Source organism: Rhinolophus hipposideros (genome assembly GCF_964194185.1).
Source record: "Rhinolophus hipposideros genome assembly, chromosome: 25".
Lineage (NCBI taxonomy): Eukaryota > Metazoa > Chordata > Mammalia > Chiroptera > Rhinolophidae > Rhinolophus > Rhinolophus hipposideros.
Window position 1 is genome coordinate 30,207,819 of NC_138071.1, and position 20,190 is coordinate 30,228,008.

The 20,190-nt window shown below is 52.2% G+C and overlaps 1 protein-coding gene across 5 annotated transcripts in view; it reads right to left on the reverse strand.

Moving 5' to 3' along the window:
- PTPRN2 (protein tyrosine phosphatase receptor type N2) overlaps positions 1–20,190 on the reverse strand; it is a 406,465-nt gene that overhangs the window by 218,607 nt on the left and 167,668 nt on the right. For all 5 annotated transcript variants that reach the window (XM_081038718.1, XM_081038717.1, XM_081038716.1 and 2 more), the window contains 3 exons: positions 13,699–13,938; positions 12,417–12,457; positions 9,424–9,806 (listed from right to left, as the gene is read on the reverse strand). In XM_081038718.1, the coding sequence (XP_080894844.1) occupies positions 9,424–9,806; positions 12,417–12,457; positions 13,699–13,938 (664 nt within the window). The remainder of the gene's footprint in view (positions 1–9,423; positions 9,807–12,416; positions 12,458–13,698; positions 13,939–20,190) is intronic.

Here is a 20,190-nt window from a genome sequence, read left to right on the forward strand (position 1 = left end):
TCAGAAGGACGGACGGAAGGCAGCCCTGGATTGCAGACCCCGTCCGACCTGCTTTTCACCGTCCTCTCCTTTCTCACCTCAGATAGGTTCTAGAGAGGATTTGGGATGACCGACAGCAGGCCTGGCAGAGTCAGTAAAAGCGGCAGCTTACTGGCCACTGCCCTCTGCTGGTTGAGACACGGGGCCTCACTACCGGCCCCTGAGCCAGTTTCCTTCCCTTGGCTGCTGCAGCCTTAAGCGGGAAACCTGGAGCAGCTGGCTTCTCGCCCCAAGCCGAGCACCACCCAGCTTCCCAGCAAGGTCTGCGGCCAGATTCTCGTGTCTGACCAAAGGGGTAACATAATGAGGTGGGGAGTCCAGAGGCTGTCTCCTGGGTCCCGACCCACATGCCTTCGCCACCACAATACACAAATGGAAGAGCTTCCCCCAGGACAAGATTATTTAAAACCGCACTGAAGAGAGTGAGGACGTTCGCCGCTGAGCACAGTTAGGGGCCTGCATGCCGCCCAGTAAGACGGCCCTGGTGACACAAACACACAAGGGCACCCGCCCCTCCTGTCAGGGCTGCAGGCAGGCGGCAAATGGCACACGACTCCAGTGGTTCCGTTCAGTAAGTCAGCAGACAGACGGTGCTGACTGGGCTCAAAACGAGCATGCACTTATTTCTATTTTATTTTTAAAATACATGCCATCGTCTGTCATCTCATGGTCTGAACTTCTTTAGAAAGCGGGGAGTTCATCCCAAAGATCAATGGATGGAGACTGCATGTGCAATGTCATCAGTCTGTCGGTGACAGCTGTCACCCTGAGTACCTGGATGCCCGGTCCTGCGAGGGGAGGGGAGATGTGGGCACTGACGGCTGCTGTGGGCGCCGCACTGTCGGCCCCGCTGTCTGGTGACAGCCGGGCGGTGTCTCCTGTCTAATGCTTCTCCATTCCGAAACCCAGCAGCATGTTAATACCACAGGTTAACAATTGGGAAGGACGATGCTTCCAGGGGTCTGCTGAGTACACAAACTAGGGGCACAGGAATCACCCGCGCCATTCATGCAGTGGGAGGCTCGCGTGAGAGGTGACAGCACCCATGACGGCTCCAAACACCACACGCAGCACAACCGATTTCCACGGTGCCCTAAGCTCATCGCTGGGGTAAGAGAATGGATGAACAGCGAGGAAAACTGAGTATGCTCAATGACGAAGACGCCGTGGAATGCCACTCTTAAAACGACACTAGTGAAAACGACTAAGGGTCAGAACGACCAGGCAGCACCACCTCTGGATGCTTTCCTTACGCTCTCCAGCACGCTAAGACTGCAAGCTCTCCCACGTACTGCTCCCAACACACCTGTAGGAAGGTGCCACTGAGAACCTCGTCTTAGGAGTGGGAACGGAGACGAGAGGAATTAAATTCACTGCCCAAGGTCAGGCTGTGAGTCAGTTCCCCAAAGAAAAACTCCACCCTCGGTGTTGCCACTGAGCATGTATTGTGACGTAGGCTTCCCGGGTGGTGGGCCCAGGTGACCGCTGTGTCCGACCTGTGTCTCACCTGAACTAAACTGGACAGTGTGTGCCCAGACCTCTCCACGCCTGAGTTTTTTAGCAGTTACTGGGCTTTCCTCGGGGGCAGATGAGATCCCGGTGACAATGGGATCTGGCTGTCCACAGGATGGGATGTCCCTGCTGACCAGACAGGGACGTCAAGGAGTCTGCTCAATGCTGACCGTTCATCTTCCTTCGGCTGCTTCACGTTCGGACTGTGGACATCATACTGTTTATTTGAAAATTCAAAGGTAGGGCACCAAATGATTGATGGATTCCAAAATGCAACCAGTCAACTTTGATACAAACTCTTCTGATGAGATGATATTTGAAACCAATGGATAAAGTGAGGTTTTCATGGCATTTACCATTTATTCTAGTTATTCCTATCCATCGTTGTAACAAATAATGACATTTATTCTATTTAAATAATCTGATCAGGTAGTCAAAACTTTTGCTAACCCGCAGGAATTGTCCCCAATGCAGAGAAGAGATACTTTGATGAAAGCAAATGAGAAAAACCACAGCAGCTGCGCTGGTTCAGAATTCTGGCTTCGATTTGGTACCAATTTCTTCCCTGCAGAAGCCTAAGACAGCCCAACGTCCCCGGAGAACGCTGCTGAGCCGAAGACAATCTGCGGCCAAACTGAACCCTCCGAGTCTGAGCTCCCGCGGCCTTCGAGAGCACGCGCAACCCATCTGGAGCCGCTACAATGCTGAGTGACCCACTAGTGAGTTGTTACAGCCCCAACTCTGCACAGGTGAAATGTCCACCGGTAAGAAACCAAGCCACTCTAACCACGACCGGCTTTAACATCAAGATGAGACCACTTCTCACCATAAGTAGATTCATTCCTCCAAATTTCTGAAAAACATCATTTGCCAGCAATACACAGTGAATACAAGTGTAAGTACACAGTGTCCTGGAGTTACCTTTGTGGAAAGTGCATGCACACCCGAAAGAGACAGTGGGACAGTACTGTGCACAAATTCAGAGTGTGAGTGCACACGCACAGGTCTCAGCCAGGCCCGCAGCAGGAAGGAGAGGATGACGCCCGGCCTCGCGGCCCGCCCCGCCCCAGCGGCCCAGCGGCACCGTCCCCTGGAACCTCTCCCAAAGCCCCACTGGCAAAGCAGCCTGGGAATCGCAGTGAAACTGCCTCATTAGGTTAAAGTCCAGGCCAGCTCACAGCTCAGGTGACACTTTGTAGGTCAGCCCACAGTGCAGACAGAGAGGATGAGGCCGGAGCTAAGGGGAATGGCCAGAGGGCCACACACCTACTGGCCAGGCTGTCTCTGTCCCTTCTCCACTCCAGCACAAGGGTTTGGGAGAGAGGGCCCCTGGCCCACCAGCCACCTGTCGGCACCATCCAGTGGCGTCCACCACTGTCAGGGTAAGTCCTTGCTGGGGCCCAGCGGCCTCGCCATGTACTGCCCCCTCCTCCAAAGTTCGTGCTTCCTCCTGAGGCAGACCCTGCACAGGCTGTTCTCCATGGAACACAGTTCCCTTCCCACCCACCTGTCCTCCACGGAGCGCGAAGTAAGGGCCGTGAAGTCTTTGGAAGCTTGAAATGGACTCCTTCACGGGACTCAGGGAGGCTGAGCTGGAACTCAGTAACCCACAGCCAGCTCTTCCGCTAACATTCTGCCTGTTTGGTAAGTCACCGTCCCCAATAAGCCAGTACCCACCGAATGAGCTATCTCAGGACACTGTTTTCCATTTTCCTTCTCCCTGTGGCCTTATTATTTATTCCCAGACTTACTCCAATTTTGACAGCCCAGCAAATCTCTTCTTTTCATGTTTTACTCCCTCTTCCTTACTTCCTTCAACGTAGGAGTGAAATTTAAACTGCTTAACTCAAACAGACGTAAGTCTAGGCCAATTTGTGATGCAGATGACACTTTGCAAAAAATCAATCGTAGCTGTTAGGCACTGAAGGTCCCTGTGGGTTATTCTACTGTGGAATTTCACAGCATCACTGAAAAGGAAGCGAAAACCTGCTCCACTGATGATGGAAATCTGATGCCAAGCGAGGCTATGTGGATATACATATGGAAAAGACAGAGACATAGGGATAGGTGATGATTATCTAGGTGTAGGTGTAGGTGTAGGTACACAGAGACGGAGACGGAGACGGAGACGGAGATGGAGATGGACATGGATACAGATAGGGATATTTGTGGTGACCCCCTTGCTGCCATCAGAGGCCATCACAGCGAAAAGAGAAGCGAGTCCAGCCTCTCAGACCCTCTTAGGCCATCCTACATTTCAGCACCGAGGCTAGAGGAGGCGACCTGAGGACAGGCCCAAGGCAGAGAGGGTTAGCGGCCCAGGCCCCAGGCCTGGTGGGACGAGCGGGCTATTCCGATGCTCCCCCTCCTCACTGCCCACCCGGCCCCCCAACCACCGACCTCACCCTCGGCTGCAGTAGAAAGGTGGAGTGTGAGGAGGAGGCTCACAGTCAGAGAACTTAAGGGGCCCCATTCTGGCACAGCCCCGTCTTTCTGGTGTCTTCCTTGTGGCTAGACATGGCCATTTGACGTGGAAGCCACTGGGTCAGAGACACTGAAACTGTTTTCATCCCAAGATGACTGAAACTGTTTTCATTCCCCCGTATCTGAGCTCTTATGGTCTTTTCTCACTGCTTTTTACCACTGTAGTTACAAGTCAGACAACGGTAAATATCCTCCAGATCTAGATTTCCAGCCAATAACAGACATTGATTCCAACACGCCACGGGGACCTCAGCAAAGGAGAGGAAAGTGCGCCGACAAGTTTGGTCAGCCTAAGTCAGAAAACGAGTTCTGACGTTGATGTTGGAACAGACTGGACACTTGATATTGAGAGTCTTTGTTACTTTTTAGGGCATTATGGAATGTTAAAAAGAAAGAATCCTTATATTTTAGAGATAGTTCATGAAATGTTTTTAAGACAATACAACTGGGATTTGTTTCAAAGTAGCTTGAGAGGTCGGAGTAGACAGTGTGGATGAGATAGGTTGTCGGGTGGTTGGGCCTAGGTTATTATCTTGCTTTTGGGAATGCTCAAAATTTGCATAAGAAAGAGCAAAAACCAAATCCATTGCCTCAGGAAAAATACAGAACTGAACAGGCAGGAAACCCGCAGAAAGGCTGCAGGAGAGGGCAGTGCCCAGGTCAAGGGTGAGAGAGGGGTGGCGTGTGCTGGGAGGAGCACACGAAGCCTCCTGTACATTCCAGAAGCAGACAGCAGGCGGGCTTGCCCAGCACCCAGAGAGGAAACGCGCGGTGGAGGCGTCTGCAGAGCCCACAGGCCTGGGGTCACTTGAAGGCTTGGGTCTCCACATTGCAGACAGTTGACGTCACCACAGGGACCAAGAGCAGAGGGTATAGTCAGATGCAGACAATAGGGCTTTCTCTTTGGTGCAATGTGCTTAACGACTGAAGAAGGACGACGCAGTGAGAGGTCCCAGTGACCAGGGCAAGAGAGGCTGAGGCAGCACAAGGAGGGGCAGGGAGGGGAGAGGACGTGGACAGACTCTGACAGCTGGACAGGGGAGGTGAGGCCTGAGGGCGGTGTCAGCAGGCACCAGGGGCATGGAGACCACCACTCTGTCCCACCCTGTGGAGTGTCAGGCTTCTTCTGTGTGTGTAAGAGGCGAGTGGCATGGAGGTGCTCCCAGAGGCACGGCATGGACGGCATTTCCCGCAGACCACAGGCTGCAGGAGGTGACGTAAGAGCTGGCCTGACAAGCCAGGGGCTCTGCGGGCAGCCAGGGGGCTGTGTGTGAAGCCGGGAGGCTCTGGGACAGGCAGTGGGAGAACCCGGATCAGGGAGCACTAGCTCTCGGCTGGGACCCCTTCCTCTTCACCTCACTGGCTCCCAGAGGAGCTGAGTGAGTCACTGCCGAGCACAGCGGCTCACAGGTCAGGAGAACAGGAGCCAGTGGGCGGCCTGCTCCCAAAGGCCCTGCACAAACTCCTCTCACGCTCTAGGTGAAGGACAGGAAATTCTTGAGGGATGAGGATGGTTGTTTGCCCCCAGGCGAGGCCAGTCTTTCCCGAGGACCAACCCCGGAACCTGACACACTTTCCCCGAGGCCTTGGCAAGTGGAGAACCTGACTTCTGAATGTGTTTCCAGACATTTGACCCCCGAATCCTATAATTCACCTGTGGATGAAGGATGGACCGTGTGTGATATCTAGGTGTCATCTCTCTATCTAGGTGTCATCCAGACAACCTGACTGACTCCCACAGGGGAGGTGCTGTGGGAAATGGGTGCCTAACACACCTTCTTGGAAGCCAGGTGGGACTCGTAACCACGGTAATTAGGACAGTAAAACGTCATTGTAACTTCCCTGATCGGCTTATCCCACGTGGAAGAAAGCTTCCTGGTAAGAAAAACCTGAGGGAGGGAAATGTAAAAGTAAACCAACTGTGTTTGGAATTTGACAGGAATCAGCACTCAGGGCCGGCGGGCCAGGCCCCATCCCTCCTGTCGGCGCCTGCTTGCTCGGATGACCACGCTGAGGCCATGCCCCTCCGACCCTCTCCTCAGAGCGGAAGCTCATCTACTCCTCTTTTAGGTGGGGCTGTGTCCTCCTGTGTCCACTCTGCTGGCGGCTAGAAGGCTGATGCTCTTTGTTCACTCGACATCCACTGCGTTCCAGCCACTGCTCATCCTGGGTCACGTTCACTGTCCCCAACAGCCCCTGAAGGGGGGAACCACCACCACTGCCGCTGAGATGAGGGGACCACGCAGGGATACGCCCCTGCCGAGCCCCACGGCGCTGGAGGCTCCCGCCCGATGGTGGGCTCCGTGTGTTGTCGTCATCCCACGGAAGCTGCCAGGACCAGACGGAGACCTACGCATGACCATGCTGCGGGAGTGCCAGGTGCTTCCCTGAGGGCCAGCTGGGCAGCAAGGACCCTCGTCCACAGCCCCCTGGAGCCTGTTGGCACAGCCGCATCCCGAGGGGTGACTACAAGCTTCTCCGACAGACTGCTTGTCTCAAACATCAAACTGACAACCCCTCACTGCTGCCCCTCAGCCTGCACATGCTCACGGCCATGGTTTACTCTCCAAGGTTACCCTCGCCGTCTCATATGATCCTTCTCCAGGAACATGGCCCAAACACGAGGACGCAGCTTTGTGAAGGGAGGCACGTGGTGAGGATAGCCCGTGTCTCTGAAGCATTTACTCATCAAATGTAAGAGGAGTTTCTTCTCTGCTGAGAGGTGAAAAGCCCTTTCTGCTTCCAATTCCCCTTCCATCCTGTGATCTCTTCCCATCAGCCTCACTTGAAATAATTTTAAAGCTGTCCTTAGAGGACTGGGGATGGCCATCCTGTCCTCCATCCAGTCTTGAATAATCCGTCTAGTTTGTAAAAAGAGGATGAGAATGCAAATGGCGAAGGATTAAACTCCACCCAGCCCATCAGGAAATATAAGCACGGGAATGGCCGCGACGAAGCCCCATCACTCTCCCATCAAAACATCCATGAGGAGCACGTGTGGCCGTGATAACACTGAGTTGTGAGTCCCATTCCTTCTCCTTTGTATGGGACAGCCAAATATACAAAAGTCCTTGTTTTTAAAAGAATGGAAACAGATTTTTGTCAATAGCTGATCTATTAAGTCTTAAGCCGAAATCTGGTGAAATCTTGCCCCTGAGAATCCCAAATTACCAGTGAATTTGATAACAGAGGCAGAAACCTCAATCTCTGTCTGGAGATGGGAAGAAGGTGTAATCTCCTAGCACATTCGAACGGGTGACAAAAAGTAAGAATTACTGACACAAAGCTGAATGAGCAGCACCATGTATCTTTCACCCTATTGAGTCACCAAAAGGAAAGTGAAATCAGCCAAGATAAGATAATGGTTTTCCTCTAACCCACGTCAGTGGATGTGTATGCTCATGTCCCAAAGGAATGGGCCAGGAAAGCTCTGCAGAAAAACACACTGAATGCAATGAAAATCGCCTCCCCAGTACGGCTGCCCTTGCTCCTCAGAAGTCAGGCAGAGCAGGAGGAAACACCGGTAGGATCGGTCTCTCCCGTCAGACGTGCTGACCGCCCAGAGCTGTCATTCCCTCCACGTCCACCCTGATGCAGAGACCAGCAGATGGACTGCCCTGCTCGAAAGGCCCCAAACAAATGCACCATCGTCAGCTGTTCATGATGACACCAGGGGCTCCTTCTCCTTTGTGCTACAGCTAAACCCCTGGACCCTGAACAAGGAGTTTGGGGCACAGTGGCTGGCACCTCCTGCACACATAGTCACCTCATGCCGGGACTGAGCCCTCGGGGATCAGGACACGAGGACACTGATGTCCTGGTGGGAGGAAAGGGTCCCAGACCAGCTGTGCCGTGGACATCCCACTGGTGCTCACATACACACATACACATGCCACGCAGAATACACACATGCACACAGTCCACACACACGCAGCACAGTGAGGTTTCCAAGGAGGGAAAACTCAGAACACGGGTATCGGACACAGAGTAGGTTAACAGGCTGTGATCACGTCTGCATCCCCGTCTGACCTTGGCTGTCACAGTGCAGGGCTGTGCCCTCAGAGCACATGCCGGTCCACTTCCCGTTTGTACGTCTCCGTGGGCTCAGCACCTACTAGGAGCTGCTCATTCTGAGAGAAGGAGGCAGGACAGCGAGGACTGTCCAGGCCAAGGGGTCAGACACCGCAGGTGCGTCTGAACAAAACAGACCCTGCGAAAACGGGCGCGCCACTTTGGGGTAAGCCGGAAGCATGCGCCGTGAGCATGTCTCTAAACACACCTGTGAGAACTGCTCTGCAGCTGAAGTCTTACGCTTTAATCTGCTTTGATATGTGGTCTGTGGTTTGGGCTCAGTAAAACGTGTGGTGCCCAGTGGTGGCATGCCACTGTTTCTCATTGATGACATCTGCTGCGTGCAGCGTGGCAGCCGTGCACACACGGTGGGGGCTGCATTTTGTCGGGGGCGTGAGCATAGGCGTGCACGTGCCAAACCAGCAGGAGAGCAGCGGCCCGATGCGGCCCGATGCTGCCCCTCCCACGACAGTGGCCACATGACCGGCCTCTGAGCTACCACAGAAGCACCGGGACGCACAGACACCAGAAAGCAAAGCAGGTGCTACACGCGTGCACACTCGTGTGTGTGTGTGTGTTGTCAGACTGATGTGTTTTTGCCTTGAAACATCTTTCGTTCCTTGAAGACAATACAACATTTCACAAAGCACAGCACCAAAAGTTGGATTCATTAGTGAAAGGACCTGAAAAATGGGGCTGACCCGTCACTTGCTGGGTACTGATGTTTGCAGTCAGTCCCTCGTCACACTCAGGAAACGAGAATGAGGACAGCCACGCTGTTGCTGTGAGGCCCGCTCTGCAGACCCTGGTATCTGGGCTACACTGGTGGGGAAGACGTACAGCTCCTGGAGCTCTTTTGGGCCAGAGGCCAGCGCCCAGCAGAGGCAGCCCAGGCTCTGCTTCCCCCAGCGCCCCGCCGGCCCCGCCTGAAGACCCATGGCTTCAACGTGCCCTGCGGTGTGACCAGCAGGTGATGAGGTCACAACCAAAGACCAGGAAGGCTTCTGTCGGGTTTGTTTTGTGGGCAATGGCCCTCAAGCTCGGGTCCCCAGGTCCGAAGCGCTGGGTGACAGGGACGGGCTGGGCCCTGGCTGCCCTCCTACACCTGAGATACCAGGATGCTTGCACGTCTCTCCAGTGAAGACAGACAAAAATGAAAGCAGCCCCCCTCCGGCAAGGCGCAGGGTCCTGGGCATCAAGCACACAGACGAGATCTTTGGCCCTCCAATGCCAAGGCTTGCCCCACCCTGATCCCCGTTTCCTGGACAAGTGTCCTCAGAACCACGTAAATGACATCCCAACTGATGTCCTACTCACTCGTTTTCCGTCACGATGTAGCCGTACTCCTCCTCCGCGGAAGACTTGGCCTCCAGTCTCAGGCTGTAGCCTGGCCGTTCCTGAGCTCCTGCTTCGAGCGGCTGGTCCTCTTGCAAGGGCCCTGGAACCCAGTGCTGGGACTCCCCAAACCCGTTGCCCCAGGCCTGCGAATGTGGCGGCCTCTCCAGCACGTCTTTGGAGTACGTGTGACTCTTCACGTTTTCCACTCCAGCTCCCTCCTCCTCTGATGACAAGGAGACCTCGGGCTCCTCCGATTTCTTGCTCTTCGTTTTGAAGGACTCTGCAAGAGGTGGGGCTGCAGGCAAGAGTCGAGACCCGGGATCCTGCAGGAGGCCACCGAGTTCAGGGCTCAGATGGTTGACCTGGTACAACGAAAACTCTCATGAGATGGCATGTGGGGGAAAGACTGTCGACTTACACAATGAAAAGGCCACATGTGACAAAGTCATCCATATGGGACAGTAACAGGCAACGTGAAATGAACGGTGATGGAGGCAAAGCTTTACCCGCCTGCACTTAGGATCACGTCAAGCAGATTTCCGCCAGATGGAGCCTGCGTTATCAGGATCCCTAACTAACGTGTTCCTTCGTGCAAGCATGCACGTGCACGCGCACACACACATGCACACACATACACACACCCTTTCCTGAAGAATCGGAATCTGTACAGTGTCAGTCTCTAAATACAGCCCATGTGACTCCGAGGCCCCCTCCTGCCCCTCTAGAAGCAACCAACAGTTAGTCACAACAGTAAGTGGCATTTTCTGAGCCCTCACACGGCTGAAGACTTTGCACTGATGCCTTCTATGCATGAACTCAGAGTCCTCATGATAACACCGACTCGGGAACTGTCGTGCCCCTCCCCCTTTCCACAGGGAAACGGAGGCACCCAGAGTAAGTAGTCACAGGGACATGAAACTGCATCTGAACGCCATCTAGGGGATCTTTGGCCCTCCCGTGTGAAGGCTTGCCCCTCCCTGATCCCCGTTTCCTGGACAAGTGTCCTCAGAACCACTTAAATGACATTCCGACTGATGAAGGTTAGCTTACAACTCTGATGACAGCGCTGATTCCCTGGCAAGCCCTGTGCGCAGGCCGGGTGTCAACCGTCCCATTTCCCTATTGCCCCACCCAGGAGTAGAGAACCAGCTTTTGTCTCTACTCTGTAGTCCTGAGAGGGCCTGAGAGGTTAGTCATGTGTACGGGGTCACAGAGGGAGTGACTGGCAGATCCGGGATTGAACTCGGTCTAACTGACGCTGAAGACGCCCTCCCTGGGCTGCTCTCAGACACCAGCACTGCCCTGTAAGGAAAGAGACGGTCGCCCCTACTGCTCATGGGAGGGAGCAGAGCATGCCAGGGACTCCTTCCAGCACAGTGAAGCCCAGCGCTTTACATCCTTTGTAACCATCAAATTACATCGCCAACGTTATATTAGATAGACACAGGAAAACTGGATTTACTCTGTAACTCACTTTACCAAAACACATTTAGGTAGGAAATTAAGGAAGGACTATAAAGGAAGTAATTATTCCCTTTTTGACTGAAAATTATTTATAACTTTTTCGTTTGTGTTTTGGAGTATTTAAAGAAAATGCTTTGATGAAAATATTTGCTCAAATTTGTATCCTGAATGACAACAGTACACAGCATTTCAGTTACCCAATAGGGATGGGAAAATGTCCTCAGGCTTTTGAAGGAAAGAGAATGGTATTCTCACTTAATCGGTGCTTTGTGTGAAGAGGAAATGAAGACGTTATTAAATAACAAGAAAATACAATACTCCAATACCCTTCTGGAGAAAATTCCTTGAGAATGTGCCTTGAGTAACGGAGAATGGATTAGAATTCTACTCAATAAACGAAACAGTGTGGAGTAGAAGCCCTGGGTCCTCCCGGGGGCGGTTCTGGAAGCAGGCAGACTTGTCTGCTCTCTGGAGACCCTCAGCCTGGGCCCGGCCGCTTGGCCATTGGTCCTCGCTTTCCCGCCTCTTCATACACAAGGACACTGTCCTTAGACCCCCATGTCTCCATCCTCTGCTCACACAGGATAGCCCGCCATTTCTGATGGACATTTAAAAGAACTGCTGATGTTTTTTCCTCTGCTTGCTCACAGGCACTGAACGAAAAACCACTAAGACTAACTGACAAGAGAAGCACTAACCAAAGGTCTTTTTTTCCACACCACAAAAATAGTTTCGTAAAACCACATAATGTCATTGTCACTGCTTATGAAACGACTTTCTGCATCCCTAAGTTATAAATGAGCAACGTTTCTTCAGTGGGAAAAACGCACAATGCGCCCAGAGACTGGGTGTCATCTGCATCTTTCACTGCGTCCTGGACCAGCGCTGTGTGACAGAGCATGTGCAGTGACGGGAAGGTTCTGTGTTCGCACCACCTAACCACACACGACCAAGGCACACTTGAAATGTGGCCAGTCCAGCTGGGAAATCAAACTTTTTATTTACCTCATTTTAATAAATTTAAATTAAAGTTCAAGTAGTCATGTGGCTAGGGACCACCTTTCTGCACAGCACAGGCCTGACGACCTTTAGCCAATGAGCATTCCTGTGACATGAAGCCCGGGCACCAGCACACACAGGACAGTGGCAGGATTAGAGCATGCCTGCAATGCATCTGTATGTTACCTCTTATCCCTAGGTGGGGACAGTCTAAGGGACAGCAATTGTCTTCTTTGTATTAACCATATTTTTTCATATTTCTACAATGGATAAAGATTACTATAAAATCTGAAAATAGATACTGGCATGTATCTAAATATTCACAATTTTGTATACACTCTTTATACCTTTCTAATTTGGGGATTATGAGCATTTTTCTATCCTTTCCTAGAAAATCAAAAAGCAAAAAGCCTTTGTATTTCATAAATGTTCCCAAACCATGAACAGAAACACGACCCAGACCGTTCTGGGCTTAACGTAAAGCAAACCTGTAGAGGCGTCCATCTTACCTCTTCAGAAACTCTGTCATCGTCGTCTTGCACCCCGTTATCTGTGAAAGACAGAACGTTATCACAATCCTCGTCGGGAGTTATCATCACAAGGTGTCACAGCTCGCAAGCAGCCTCATAAGTGTCTCTACGTCTCATGGTGTTGGCCTGACCTCTACTGGGAAGGAGGACTGTTCTGCTTGTAGTAAAGTGTTCTGTATACTTCACGGGAGGCGGGGCCTTGGCGGCTAAACGAGGAACGTGAAGCAGCGGTAAATGACATTACCAGTTCCATGTACGTACACGTCACTCTTAGTGTTAGCGCACAGCCAGGAAAACCACTGTGCCAGAGGCAGATCAGCCACAAAAAAGTGAAGCGTCTAACCCAAACCACGCCATGTCAGGTGTCTTCAGAACTTAGTGACTTGGGCTACTGTTCTGTGGTGGTCATTTCTCCAAGTCAGTATCCTCCCGGCAACGCCCAATGGCATGGAACTCATCCTGCACGCCTGAAGCCCGAACAACCGCACCACAGAACCTTCCAGAGCCCCCGCCCCAGTGCGGGCAGCCATCCTTTCAGCTGTGACTGCCTAACAGCGCCTGGCCCTGCTGGAGTTCCGGTATCTTCTCCTATATCCCACTGTCAGGCAAGTCACAGTTCCAGTTTCCAAGCAAGCCTTTCTTTGTCCCAACCCACAGAAGGAGACATGCACTTTTCACTTGTGTTTTAGGCACACGTTTTCTTCTATGTGTGCCTCCTGTGTGCAAGGCACTGAGATGCTTTAGTGTATTTCCAACGACTCTGAGAAGCAATCAGGTAGAAAGAAGGCCAGTCGTCAGGGAAGCCTGAGCCCGCCGCGGGTTCCGTGAGTGCGTGCGTGTTGCGGGAGTCGGGGAGTCTATGCTTTCTCCCTAGAGCAGCCTCAGAGGGGATGTGAGCCTCAGGCAGAGACTCAAATGAAGCCCTTTCACTTTATTAGCCAAATATTTGACTATATTCACTTGAGCAATCCACACACAAACACTTCCCATCAGTCCTGTTTGTTTCCTACCTCTGAACCTCAGTGCAGCGGAATCCCACCTCCTCACAGAGAACAGTTTACCTTTCGACATAATTGCTCTGGTCGGCTTAGCCAGTTAAGAAAGCTCTTAGGGGCAAAAGTTCAAACAGATAAAAATCATCAACACAAATCCCACCTACAGGCAGAAAGGACGCATCCCAGCTTGGCAACCCGGGCTCCCCACATCCCTGTGGCCTCGTGCATCGCGGGCCCGTCCACCCACAGTGGAAAGGGCGTCTCACCTCGCGGGCCGTCTCTGCCCTGGTCGCTGTCCTCGGATAGCTGTTCTTCCGAGCTGCCTGCCGGCTCTCCCGTGTTTCCTCCGGCTCCTCTGCCAGGGCCTTCCCACGCCCCTTCTTCACCCACCCCGTGCACGGCATCTGCGATCACGCGGGCCATCTGGTCGAGGTCCAGGGGGCTCAGTCTCTCCACATGAACCTGGTGTTTTCTCAGGTCCTTCAGGAGACTTGGGGTGGGCAATTCTGGGGGGCACATACAGAAACAAAAGCAAATAAATGGCGTACTGATGTGTCCAAAGGAAGTGAGGGCTCCTGTACCAGGCGGATCCATTCCTGTGAGGCCACCTTCCCACCAATGAACGTTAGGCACAGGCAGGAGTTCAAAACCTATTTGTTATGTCTGTGGAACTTGAATCACACATGCCCTTCCACCTTCACCGTAGTTCAGTGTCTTTAAAAAGTTAAGATGGAAGTGGGACTCACAGAGAACTATCTACAAACTAATTAATCTGATTAGGAGGAAGGAAAGTAGGACCCCTGATAAAACAACCTGCTTTTGCCAGGAAAAGAGATATTAAGCCATTTCATCCCAGTCTGTAGCCTACAGAGGAATGATGAGCCACTTCCCTCTCACGTGGGAAAAGGAGATGTTCCTGAAGGGTGGATGCAGTACCCTGCCTGGCATCCCAACACCACACAACTGACAGTTGGCACCCTTTCCACCATTCCTTCCTGCCTGCAGCTGGCAGAGAAAAGTGTAGTGTGCACTCTCTGGCCACCGTGGCTGATGTGTCATTTATGCGACACGTGCAGCCCCAATTACACACGTGTTGTGTCTGAGGGTTGATTTGTACGTCAAAGTGAAACTCAGAACACATCTGACCCTTGACATGATGAGACACGGGTTCAGTTACAAAGCCCCCCATCAGGCCTCTGCCGGAACGCAGGTAATAGAGTATAGAAATCAGAGTTTTGGGGGTCCAAAGGGCAGTGTGCTTCTGTGTTGGGGCCAGAACAGCAGGGGGAGAGGAGCAGGCCCCCTGCAGGTGACGGTCTCCCTCGTGCTCCCCTGGCCCCCCAGCCTTTGCAAGGAGGGCTCCAGCTGTCAACTGGATGATGCGGATGGGACATGGGAACATCAAACAAGGGGAGGACAAGCCATTTCCAAAGACTCCTGAACACCAGCGATGTTTGCAAGTGGCAGGGAAGTCCTCGTCCTTCTCATTTTGCCCGGGAGACCCCACCCCCTGCACCCTGCACAGACCCCCACACCTACCCACCCCCTGCGAACCTGATGGACGGACTGCATGGGGCCCACAGGGTGGGAGGTCGCGGCCACATTCCGACGTGGACCCCGGCTCCACACTGCTCCTTCTGCACTGCGTGCATTCACGTTTTGTTCCTTTATTCAGTTGACCACAAAGCGCATTGCTTTCATGATTATAGAAATTATAACAGAAATGTTTCCTATGGGGCAGTGGGTCCCTTGCAGGCATTTCTCCTAAGTGGTAGGTTGTATTTTAAGCAATTACTCCAAATATAAAAGTAATGCGCCTTCATTGTCAACAAATAAAAATAAACAACTGTACAGAAGTAGGATGACGGTGAGGTGAATCCCGGGGGCTGCACCCAAAAGGGGCTCTGGGCAGAGGCGGGAGACACGGGGGCGGCGGAGAGAAGGGGTCCGCATGCCTCTGTTCTCGTGAGACTTCGTCTGCCCTCTGTTTGCAGCGAGAGCTCCTTCTATGCACTCAGGACACAGTGCAGGTGAACTGACAGGTTTGTCCGCCATGACGTAGGACCAAAGGTGGCAACAGCTTTCAGACCCTGAAACGCAGTCCGAGCTGAGGCATGAGAAAGTTAGGTGCGGGAGGTGCCCATACTCGCCAGCTTCCCATCTGGGTCAGGTTCCGACCACCACAGGAGGAGAACTGGGCAGTCCCTGGGGCTGGGGGATCAGCAGCCACGACTGGGGATGAGGGGGTGACTGGAGTTGGGGTGTGGGGCACTGAGCGGGGGGCTGTGCAGAGGGGTGCCCCCGATGTCTGTGTGAGGGTCCCCTGGTCCCTGGGGGTTACTATCCACATACAGGGCGACTGCTCAAGGAGGAGACTGGGCAGAGGGCGGGGGCATCTGTGTGGAGGCCATTGGCGTTCCCACTGAGCCCCGATGGCATTTCCTGGAAAACCAAAAAGGCCATGTCTTCAGAGGAAGGGCCTGATAGGATTCAAAGCAAAAGCGTCCTCTATGAAATTAACTGCTTCCGGGAAAAAAGGAGAAAAGGAAGGCTTAGTGAATCTGAAGACAGATAACAGGAATTATTATTATTGGAGGACACTGCAGGAAGGATTGAAAAAGACTGAAGAGAACTTCAGTCACTGCAGGACAATACCAAACATGACGCAGTGTAACTGGAGTCCAAGAAGGAAAGGAGAGCCCGGGGGGATAAAAAAAAAAAAAAGCACAAATTCCCCAAACCCGTGAAGGACATTAACCTAGAAACTCAGGGAAGCCCAAGAAGAATAAATGCGGAGAGAGCCACGCAATGGTGTCTCATCGTGAGGACACTGAGACTGAAGGTAAAGAAGGGAACAGAACAGCAGCCAGCTCAGCAAAATGGCCAAGTGGTGGCTCATTTCTTAAGAAAAATAGAGGCTACAAGGCAAAGCAAATGTCTTGTAAAAATGACATATTTGGTGCACTACATATAATTATATATTTGATAAAATAAATATGAATCACATATTTGAAGTGTTAAGAGAAAAAATGTTTAACTCCAGTGAACATATCTTTCAAACAAGAGAGTAAAAAAAAGACATTTTCATATTATAAAGAAACAGCAAGAACAACCTGTCACCAGGAGACCTAAGAGGTCTGTAGGCTGAAGAGAAATGACACCAGTTCAAAGTCACGGGAAGTGTGGAAAAGCTCCTGAAAGGGTAAATAAGTGGGTACATGGAAAAGACCATCTTTTCTCTCCCATTAATTCCTCTGAAAGAGAACAACTTAGTAAGACCAGTGCAGGGTTTATAAACACGAGTGGGTGTAAACTACAGGGAACCAGAGAAGAGGGCGGCTGGGGCCACGCTCTTGTAAGTTCATCAGCATTTCCCGCGACGTGGTCTGATAACGATTCTAAGTACATTCTTCTCAAAGAGGCACTTCAATTCAATTCAAAGGCATGTCAATGGAGAAAGAGAAGTATTTTCCAAAAGATGATATGCATCAATTTCCTGAAAGAAAATGCAGACGGCCACTGAGCTCGCGGAAGAACGCTCAGCAGCGCCAGCGCTCTCTGAAGGGCTGACGAAAACCGCCGGAAGCACTAGGTTAGAGGAGACTGAGAACCAGTTCCTGAGAGGACCGGGGGCAGCAGGAGCTCCCACCCTGTGGGGGGACGTGATACTGCACAGTGCCGGTGGGGGGGGGGGCAGGGCACTGGCGATCCCCTATTACCTGGAATGTGTCCTCCTCGATGTTTGTCTTGGAGAGATGAAAGCCTGTGTCCACAGAAGACGTAACGGGACTGTGTATAGCAGCGTTGCTCACAGCAGCTAAACAAACAAATCCTCAAAAAGCCCGGCGTCCACCACCGAAGGACGAGTGCTGACACGAGCAAAAATCCGGGTAAACCCGAGTGAAGAAGCCACAGACACTGCCCTGCCCGTGACAACAGGCTGAGCTTTGAGCGGTCCCTCCTAAGCACCTCAGGCGCAGGTAGCTTCCCAGACAAGAGATGTGCTCTGGAATTAGAGGTGCGCACGTGGCACAGCCACTGCGGCTGTTTGGGAAACCAGCAGGGGCTATCTGAAGCCGTAACTGCGCCAGCGGACAACAAGCAAGTGTGAGTCTTTTTGTTCCACATCCCGGCAACCTGCTCCCGGCAACCACTTTTCTTTCCCGGCGCGTGTTCTCCCAGCCGGGTCTGACGGCGCCAGCCACTCACACAGGCGGGCGCTCAGTTCAGGGAAACGGACAGGTGCGAGGGCACAGCCCACACAGGTGCTGCCGGCAGCTTCCGTGGGGCCTGGCCAGCAGCACTGGCAAAGCCCAACGTCCTTCCCCTGAGACAACTGACCACTCACCCCAGGTCCCCCGGGAGAGCCAGCAGGCAGCACGCCGGGCTCTGCTCTCCAGCGGTCCAGTGAGGCCGCTGCCACCCCCGTGGTGGGCGCTGGCCCCAGATACAAACGACATCGGGGGAGGAGCCGCACGCGGCGGGCCAGGATGACAGTTCTTGGGGGAGAACTGCTTCCAGTGGATCGCTGGCCAGTGACAGCAGGTGCGGCCGCTCGGTCGTCCTAATCCCGGGGGGCTGGGTCAGCAAGACCCCAGGAAGGACAGCAGAGCACGGCCACCTCTGGGCAGTGACAGTGACTTCCAATGTGCCCCCGAGCAACGCAGGGACCTGCTCGGATGCTCACAAAGCCCCCTGACTGGCCTGAATGCAGCGAGGCCGCCTGCAGTTCCGGAAAAGCCACAGCGGCGTGTGGGGACAAGTTTGGCACGAAGTTGGATCACGCGTTCTTCAGCAAGGCCCCCGGTCTCTCATGGGGCAGAAACGGTGGTTGTGATGTGTTGATGGGGGTGAGAGGGTCAGAGGCATTTGGGATTTAGGATTCACAGTGAAAACAAGTCACGTGTTACCATGCGGACCAACACACATTTCCAAGAAATGGATGTTGTGACCCTCCCCTCACAGGAAGGAAAGCTGACCGCCTTCCCATGAGCAGGACATCACTGTCACTTAAAAGAAAGGCTACGTGCTGTGCCCCAAACATTAGTCCACGAAGCTGAGTTGATGGAGCTATAGGCAGGATTATGGGCCCACCGTGGGTCATGCACCCGTCTCATCTCCAGCACTCAGTGTGAGGCTGTGGACCAGTTCTCTAAGCTCCTTATGTCTTAACTTCCTTATGTGTAAAATGGACAAGTGACATGTATATGACTCACTTATCCAGGGCCAGGCATACCGTAACAGCTTAATGAATTATAACTGTGATCATGATAATGAGGTGACGAGGAAGAATCTTTTCAGCCCTCCTTTGTCCTTCCTCCTTCCAATCCACTGTTAATACACATCCTGGGCTTCTATGCTCAGCGCTGACTACTACAGCGCACTGCAATCCTCAAGTAAGAAGCACAAACACACAGTCAGCCTCTTAGAACGCTTAGTCGTGCAGGCTGACTACTATTCAACATTCAATCTAAGATTATGCATTCTGAAAAAGTTCTTTGCCAAAGTATTAACTACATTAAAAAATGTGAATCTCAGTTATTAAAGTCAGACCCCAGCTTCCACCCATCAAACAACTCACCCACCCACTTACCCACCCACCCATTCATCCATCCATCCATCCATCTATCCACCCACTACCCATCCACCCATCATTCATCCATTCATTCATCAACTGGTGTTGAGCGCCCATTATGTTCAGAGCCCAGGATCTCACTATAAAACATTTAAAATATAAAAATATAAAACTTTGCCTGTTCTACAGAGGTAAAAAAATTATTATTTTAATCTCTAATAAAGGTAACTCAATTTACTGATTTTTTAAAAGATAAATCCAAATTATGTCTTTTGCAAAAAAAAAGTTACTGTATAATTTGGAGGTCTGAGTTACCCTTAGCAAAAATTTTTCATTAAAAAATGTCAAGAACATGTTTCAAGTAGAAAAATCAATAAAATATATGAAAAAATAAGAAAGGCTAAAAAGTAATAAAAACAATTCTTTGCTGTTTATTAGATAGACACATCAAATTTAAGTGGTCTGTACTGTTGCAACAATGAGTTGAAGATGAGAACACACACTCGTCTGAAATCAGGGCCCGTCTCATCTACAGAAGGCTGGGGCTTGTTTAAGAGCCACCCCGCTCCCTGCAGGGCACGTGAGAACCCAGGAGCCCTCATAACAAGGCAGGAAGTGGATTGACAAAATCCGTGTGAGTTTTAACAAGCACTGGATCCAAGCTGTGTTCTGGTGACTGCACACTGACCCGAAACGCCCTGGACAGGAGCGTCCGACTCCCGGCCCCTGGGTGCACCAGGGCTTGCTCTCCTGCAGAGCCACCCCGATTGCAGAGCTAAGGCGTCCGTCCTCACGGGCTCCTAAACATGGGGTCCTGCCCCCATCTGCGCCCAATGGCAGCCGGTCAGGGACATTTCCCATCTCTCCTGTGATGACATTTCACAACTAAGTTAGTCACTGAGTCACACTTGGCCAGAACTCAGTGAGCACTGTGCGGTGTCAGGTTTACTGTCTCCCTGGACAGGCCGTGTCCTTCTAAGTCCTCACATTGTCTCCAGCCTCCCTCTAATTCCAGGCTTATGAACGTAACCTGACGGGATTACTATGCGAGAACTGAAAAGCAGAGGGGGATTATCCAGACTCTGCTTTGCAGCAAAGGGCCCTTAGACAAAGCCGTGGTGCAGGCCGCCCCTTCTGCCGCCCATCCCACCCACAAGTGACCGCACCAGTATCTCTCAACCCT